We start from the raw sequence: 8,164 nt of genomic DNA on the forward strand, positions 1-8,164 counted from the left end.
AGGCATCACTTGGTAAGAGGTGTTACTTAGCTAAGCAGTTCACACTAAGTTCAATACCAAATCCATAAAAAATGCTCAATAACTTAGAGTAATTGTGGTAGTTGTATTTATCTTGATAACTAAATCCCCCCCCTCTTAAACCTAGAATTTGTTAAACTAAATTACTGTCACTCTGATATAATTCATGACTGCTCGACTACAAGTTGGGCAGAATTATATTATCAAAGCATGCTGATATCTGTCAGTAAGTGTTAGGATATATTACAAACTTAATAAAACAAAATTGATGTATCTAATTTTAGACCAGGATGAGAGTAAGTATATTGAATATATCTCTAATTTTAGTTGAGCTTATAGACCTTTTCAAATAGTTAAAATTTTAAATTGAAAGCAGAAGTCTTAAAAATCTGAATACGCACTTGATTTTGTATTATATTTTTCATTCTAGAATGTCTTTTTTAAAAGATGATTCATTAAAATCTACTTAGATAAATAGGATAATGTTGAAAATATAAGGTAAGAAAATAGTAATTCAGTGGACACTTTTGAACTTACTGTGAAGTTCATGAAACAGAACTTTCCATTTACCTTTAATACCACAATAAGTTTTTGTTTTGCATATAATTTTTCCTTTTGCTAAAATGTGATCACAGGTTCATCCTTGTCGACTGTGTGTGTGTGTGTGTGTGTGTGTGCTCAGTTATGTCCACCTCTTCATGACCCCAGGGACTATAGCCCCCCAGGCTCTTCTGTCCATAGGATTCCCAGGTTAGAATACTGGAGTGGATTGTCATTTCCATCCATAGGGGATCTTCTTGACCCAAGGATCAAATCCCTGTATCTCCTGCATTGGCTGATGTGTTCTTTACCTCTGAGCCACCAAGGAAGCCCTCAGGACTGCTTACTAGAACTTAATTTCCTGGTGAATTACCTTACAAGCAAAACCAGGATTTCTTGAGTTCAATCTCCTACAGGATAATTCATCTCCATGCTCCTTGCTACCTGGAGAGACATGTTATTGTTTCTGAGCTGGCAATGTTTGAATTGGTTCTTGTTTACCCTTCTGAACCTACATCCATCAGGCTGTCAGTATAGACATCCACATTTACATAACTAATGGCAATCCTGCTTGGTGTCAATTCAACTTGTGCTGTGACTCGAGATCTCATTTACACACTGGTGACCTTCCAAATTTCACTTCTGCTAATTTAATCTGTAGGTCCTTCAAATTCAAATTGCAAGATTCCTGCCTCTTCAGAGAAATGCTCTCAAGACTCTAGTCCATACTGCTATTTTTTTTTTTTTTTGCTTTTATTCATGACCTCAGCTGTTCATTTACTATCTTACTGATTAACAGTCTTTGCTCAGATATGTAGGCATCCTTGTCACCTCACTCCTTTATACCACGGTAGTCATGAAAACTCATGCTGATTGTATCAAATAACTCTGCTCTGTTGCCTAAGATAGTGCTGGTGCCCATATTGAACCACCAAATTTTTTGTTTTGATAGAACTGATTAATTCTTCAAGGTTATTCCTTTTAGTGAAGTGAGCAGATTTTGCCTAGTTTTAAAAAATGAATTAATTGAATTACTGGTTGTTTGACTGTACTGTTTTGAGTTTAGCGTAGAAACAGTCTCTGGTTTCTCATTTTAACAATAATAATCAGAAAAGTCTGGGTAGCAGTCATCATGAGAAGCTAGGTGGGCTTTGTTTAACAATGAGAAATACACTGCTTTCTCTAGTTAGCATTCTTATGAAATACGCCTGACACTTAAGCTCAGGATGCTGAACCGGACTCCAGAGTCAGGCTCCTGATTCTGTCCCTTCCTACCTGGCTGCTGAATCTCGGTTTCTCCATTTCTAAGCCTTCCTGTGGACTGTAGCCTGCCGGGCTCCTCTGTCCATAGGATTCTTCAAGCAAGAATACTGGAATGTGTTGCCATGCCCTCCTCCAGGGAATCTTCCCAACCCAGGGATTGAACCCATGTTTCTTATGCCTCCTGCATTGGCAGGTAGGTTCTTTACCATTAGTGTTAACTGGGAAGCCCTTGTAAACCTTATGTGATATCAGTTCACAGAGTCATGGGGTATGTAATAGATGCAGAGCCCCGAGAACTGTGTCTAGTAGAGAGGAAACACTGAATTCTAGCTAATCTTTCCTATTCTCATCCTATTAATGGTAAACAATAGATGAAAACTCAAGAAAAGATGTCCATTTTGACCTCACCAAAAAGTAATTCTTCCCAGGAACACTCTGAATCCCCTTAGACTGTCTGACTTTGCTCCAGGCTGCTGAGTTTCACTCTTCTGGCTCATCTTGGATTTTGTTGGTGGTGGCAGAAACTGCCGGGCCTGCCGGCTAGATGAACAGGTCAAGGACGCAATCACCAGTGCACCTGAGAAATAAAAGACTAAGAAAGATGGGGTTGAGAGGGACGGAGTCAGCTTGTGACTGATTCCGACGACTTTATTGAGGCGTAACATACATATATATACTAACAGGATTCACCAAATTTTAGATCAAAGACTTGTATACGTGCAGAACTGCAGATACTAGTTTTAGGAGTTTATCTTAACTCCAGCAGAGCATGGCACCAGCATCTTACAATCAGGTAAAGACTACCTAGACATAAGCCATTCACAGGAGCCCGATAATCTTATCAGAGTCAGGAAAATAGGCAAATGGTGGCTGCAGCGATTTCCTTGAGGGAGGTGAGAAAGGCCAATTTGCACTTTAACAAATCAGGGGTGGCGGGACAGAGAGGGACCTTTTGATCTCTCTCAGGGCTGAGAAGGGGCCTGAGCAGTCAGGCCGGCTCCCCGCATCTCCCCCTTTTCTTTTGACTAATGGCCATTATATCTCCCTCGAAGGAAATGGCAGCGTTTGCAAACGGGAAAACATCAGCAATCTTTTATTTATCATCTCAGATAAGCATTGACAAATGCAAGGGCCAAAACACAGCAATAACAATATGCATATAATGATGAAAATTATAGATTTCCACCAACCACTATGAAACCAGGCAGATATCTGACTCCAAATGCTGGAGTCAGAAAAATCCATAGCGGCTACTTGTTGTTTCATATCTTCTAAAGCATCAGAAACATTTGAGGAATAATCAGGAATATATACACAACACTCCATTTTTATTAAGGCACATGTTCCCCCTTGAGAGGCTGTTAGAATATCCAGAGCCATACGATTTTGTAGAACGGCTTTTCTCATCTGTTTTTGTTCTTCATTAAGAGCCTCTAAAGCTCTTCTAGTATCTGTCAAAGCTTGTTTTGTAAAATTGTTCAAAGCCTCTACCCTGAGCATAATATCAGTGGCTCCTAAAGAGGGCACAAAAATTGAGGCTAAATAATCATACCAATGAAAAACAGAGCGTGACCACCGGGCTTTAACATAAGGTAAATTAACAGGTTGACTAATTTTTTGCTTATGAATTCTCCCAGGGGCAAACACAAACCCTAGGGTACATCTCCCCACCCATCCTACAGGGAGCCAGGGCCAAAGGTTGTATCCACAAATCCATCGAGTGTTATTTGGGGCTACCCATCTTATACCAGGGCTATTTTCCCAATCTGTCCCTGGCCAAATAACAGACTTGTTGACAATAAACGTTACATCCATTACAGTCTTACATTTGTGGGTAGGCAATAGTCCCATATGTTTCATGTGATATCCTGGAAATTCTCGGCCTCCAAATGTTGGTACATGAGTCTTTTGCTCCCAGCAAATGTCAGCAGGGGTCAGTAGCTGTCCTTTTTCAGGGGTCATCCAGAAATATTCATCCCAAACTTGGTAGTAGTCACCCTCAAATCGATTAAAATCATTAGGAGAAGAAACAGATCTATTTTCGTAATATAAGTACGCATTAACAATTTCCTGATAACTTTGTGTTACATTAAAATAAAAAGAAGAAGCGTGTAAAGGATCAGAGCATCGAGAATCTATATCAAAATTAACTGTAATTAAGCTTCGATGTTTCTTCTGATATTCTTTTAAAAAATCACATAAAGCCGAAGTTTCATTTTTTGGAAAGGGAAGCACCCACCAGGGTAATCCTTCTGTAACCGATAAAGGCATGCTTGTGCAGACCCAGCAGGCTGTTTCATTGTAAAAATCAGCATAAGAATGAGCCCAGGAAACGAAAGCATTGGCTTCAGCCTGAGGGAAGGCTTGATTCATTATCGCGCATGCCAAAGCGAGGGCGATATAAGCCAGCGCATATCGAGGTTGGGCCGTCTCTGCAGCCATCCTCCTTGCTTGAAGGATAAACTCATGCATCTGCTGATTTGTCGGGAGAAGATTCCTCTGCTGTAAAGTCAGCCGACCTAATTGCTGATTCAGTAATCTCCTCCGTCTGGCGTACCAGCCTTTCCGGGAGCCAGCGCGGTGCTTCGGCATCCTGTGGAAAAACACATACATGACCCCTCCCCCAAATTAACACAGGATCTGGGCCATGCCAGTTATTATCCAGCGGGTCTTTCCACAAGACCATCGGCTTTCTGCTGGAAATCTGAGGGTCCCAAAATCTCTGCGCAGCTGAATGTCCTTCTTTATCTAAAATTAAAAAATTTAAAATATATAAAGCGTGATTAAGGTAATTTCTGGGTAGAAGGGGATAGAGCTCCCCCCTCTGTATTTTTTGAAGCTGTAGTTTCAAAGTTTGATTAGCACGTTCCACGATGCCTTGACCCTGTGGATTATAAGGAATACCTGTTTTTAGGGTGATAGAAAAAGAGGAACAAAAATTTTTGAAGGCAGAGGAGACATAGCCGGGGCCATTATCAGTTTTTATAATCTTTGGCGTGCCTAAAATGGAAAAAGCATAAAGACAATGTGAGATAGAATGTTTTGCGGCTTCACCAGTCTGTAAGGATGCCACAATATATCCTGAAAAGGTGTCAATAGATACGTGAACGTACTTTAAACGACCAAAGGAAGGGACATGAGTGACATCCATTTGCCAAAGATGATTCGGTAGAAGCCCGCGAGGATTAACGCCAAGATGTGGAACTGGAAGAAACTTAGGGCAAACAGGACAAGATTTAACAATTTGTCGTGCAGTCTCTCGAGGGATTTGAAACTGCAAACGAAGAGTGTTACTATTCTGGTGATGTAGCGCATGTGATTGCTGTGCTGCTTCCACCTGTGAAAGAAAAACTCTAGTGTGAGAATCAGCCATCTGATTTCCCATAGATAGAGGTCCAGGAAGCCCAGTGTGGGCACGTAAATGTCCAAAGAAGCAGGGTAAGGTGCGCTGTTGCAGCAGAGACTGAATTGAACGTAACAAATGTTGAATGTTAGAATTCACAGTAGAAATAAAGGGAACAGTTTCTATATATTGCAAAGCATGAGCAATGTATTTGCTATCAGTAAACAAATTAAAAGACTGTGAGGAATATTGTGAGCATACTTTATGAACGGCTGAAAGTTCTACTTCTTGAGCCGATGTATAGTTCGTCTGCCAGGAGAAAGGGGTATCATTAACCACAAAGGCAGCAGTTCCATTGGAGGATCCATCAGTAAAGATCGTAAGAGCATCTTGAATAGGAACATTAGAAACATTCTTTGGAAAAATAAATGAATGCTGGCTGGCAAAATGCAAAAGTTTATCAGAAGGTAAATGATTAATAATTTGACCTGTAAAGGAGGAAAAGGCCAAAGCCCACGAGTCATTAAACTGAAAAAGCCATTCCTGCTGTTCTTTGGTATAGGGCACATAAATGTAAGCAGGATCGGCTCCCAACATTTCTCTGGAAAGACGCCTTCCTTTGGCAACGAGGAGGCTAATGAAATCAAAAAAAGGAGTAAGAACTTTTGAAGGCGATACAGGTAAATGGATCCACTGTAAGGGAGCATTTTGATATAACACTGCCGTCGGGGTATGTTTAGAGGGAAACACATATAGTCCCCACGGTTGAGAAAAATCACAGTAGGTAGCAAAATGCTGAGAGAGGGCCTTTTCAACCAGGGCCAGAGCAGCTCGCCCCTCATCGTTTAGTATTCTAGGGGAGGAAGGGTCAGTTGTTGATTAAGGTTTCTAAATTGTCCTTCCTCCATTAGCATGTCAAAAGTAACCTGCAGCCCATTACGGCGGTTACGGTCTTCAATGATGTTACAGACCTCGCCGTATTTTGAGCACCACAAGAGATTAGGAGGCAAGTATTGAGATGAAAGACTTTCAATTATGGCTAGAGTAAACGGCGCAGTAGGCCCGCATTGAGTGCAAGCTTGTTTCAGTTGTTTAAAAGGCAGAGGCTCATGATACCTCTGATGATTAGCATCTTGAAAAACAGGGAAAATCATAGAATATCCCTCAAGATTTTCACCCTGTTCTCGGGCTGTTTTCACAGCCATTTGTAGTGGTGAAAGTATTGGCCTTTTTAGGCTAGATGGAACATATACTGGCGCTGTTGGAATCAAAGGCGCTTCTGCGAGAGGAGGGGGAGGGAGCGGGACCGGCGGCGGCAGCGGGTCAGGATTTAAACCGGCTATAACAGATGGCGTTTTAGAATGCAACGGCTTAGTTGTATTTATGGGCGATAAGTCTAGTTGTTCCATTCTCTGAGATATGGATGTTAGCATCTCTCTAAGTTCAGAAAAAGGGGAGCCTTGGTCTTTATTCTTTTGTTGAGTTACTATAAAGGCATCCCATCCTTCTTTGTCATGCTCAAAAGTCTGCTCTTTTAAATCGTCTTCCTCATCAGGAGAAAGTTCTGAATCTGAGTCTTGTTCTAGAGCAGTAGTCTCATTATCATTTTTTCTGGAACCTGAAACAATTGGGGAGTCATATATGTGCTCCGCTACCCGTTGGGGGGCACCTGAACACTTGGGTGCTATAAATTTCAAGGCTGTTTCAAATTTCCTACTCTCGTGTTCTGGGTTTAAACAATCTCTTATTAGAGTCCATAGAGAATAAGCATCAAGAGGAACTTTGTCTGGTCCACAGAGGGTATAAACTGTTTGAATTTGTTCTCCCACCTTTATCCAAGTTTCAAGGCTAATAGTTCCTTGCTCTGGGAACCAAGGACAAGTTTCCTCCACAAAGACAAGAAATCTTTCTAGTTTCTGTTTAGAGACAGAAATTCCTCTAGCTTTTAGCATAGTTTTTAACATAGAAACAAAGAACTGTCTACTATTACTTTGCCCCATAATTTTTACTCTCAACTATACCCTCTCCACCCACAGTTTTCCAACGATACCTGAATAGGTGAGGCTTTCTCCCGGGATCACTTTCAATATTTTTGGGTGGCTGTGCTCTGGGATCCGCCCACGTCCCTCGTTCTGGCGCCACTTGCCGGGCCTGCCGGCTAGATGAACAGGTCAAGGACGCAATCACCAGTGCACCTGAGAAATAAAAGACTAAGAAAGATGGGGTTGAGAGGGACGGAGTCAGCTTGTGACTGATTCCGACGACTTTATTGAGGCGTAACATACATATATATACTAACAGGATTCACCAAATTTTAGATCAAAGACTTGTATACGTGCAGAACTGCAGATACTAGTTTTAGGAGTTTATCTTAACTCCAGCAGAGCATGGCACCAGCATCTTACAATCAGGTAAAGACTACCTAGACATAAGCCATTCACAGGAGCCCGATAATCTTATCAGAGTCAGGAAAATAGGCAAATGGTGGCTGCAGCGATTTCCTTGAGGGAGGTGAGAAAGGCCAATTTGCACTTTAACAAATCAGGGGTGGCGGGACAGAGAGGGACCTTTTGATCTCTCTCAGGGCCGAGAAGGGGCCTGAGCAGTCAGGCCGGCTCCCCGCAAGAAACATTGCAGAACACCCTGCTGTTTGGAAAATAAGAGCAGTAGGGTGTGTAGTAAGGGCATCAAAAGGTGAAAACAACTACCAGTCCAGGTAGAGGTGCCAGGCCCTGGGCTTTGCTTTGGGGATGACAGCCTTTCTGCCTCTACACCAGGGAAAAATGTGTTTCCACCTGTGATAATAAAACAGAGAAACTCAAGATCCCCCAGAGAAGGCTGGTCCCAGTATCCCTAAATGAAAGCAAATGACAATTTCTTGGGGAAGAGTACCGGGAGAAGTAATAAAAGAATAAACAGAAGACAAGAATTTCCAGTTTTGATAGAATTGTTGTAGCCTGTTTGCTGGTTGAGAACATCTTATTAAGAGAAGCATGTAAA

General features: G+C 41.7%; 1 protein-coding gene across 1 annotated transcript; it reads right to left on the reverse strand.

Moving 5' to 3' along the window:
• Positions 1-2,856: 2,856 nt before the first annotated feature.
• On the reverse strand, positions 2,857-7,430 carry LOC122449334 (endogenous retrovirus group PABLB member 1 Env polyprotein-like). The gene is made up of 2 exons (XM_043480853.1): positions 7,215-7,430; positions 2,857-4,414 (listed from the first exon to the last, which is right to left on the reverse strand). The coding sequence occupies exon 2, from the start codon at positions 4,411-4,413 to the stop codon at positions 2,857-2,859; it is 1,557 nt and encodes a 518-aa protein (XP_043336788.1). The 5' UTR covers position 4,414; positions 7,215-7,430.
• Positions 7,431-8,164: the final 734 nt, after the last annotated feature.

This window comes from Cervus canadensis, chromosome 11 (genome assembly GCF_019320065.1).
Source record: "Cervus canadensis isolate Bull #8, Minnesota chromosome 11, ASM1932006v1, whole genome shotgun sequence".
Lineage (NCBI taxonomy): Eukaryota > Metazoa > Chordata > Mammalia > Artiodactyla > Cervidae > Cervus > Cervus canadensis.

Excerpts from the sequence above, each read along its gene's own strand:
- LOC122449334 (XM_043480853.1), bottom strand. The coding sequence starts at position 4,413 with ATGCCGAAGCACCGCGCTGGCTCCCGGAAAGGCTGGTACGCCAGACGG.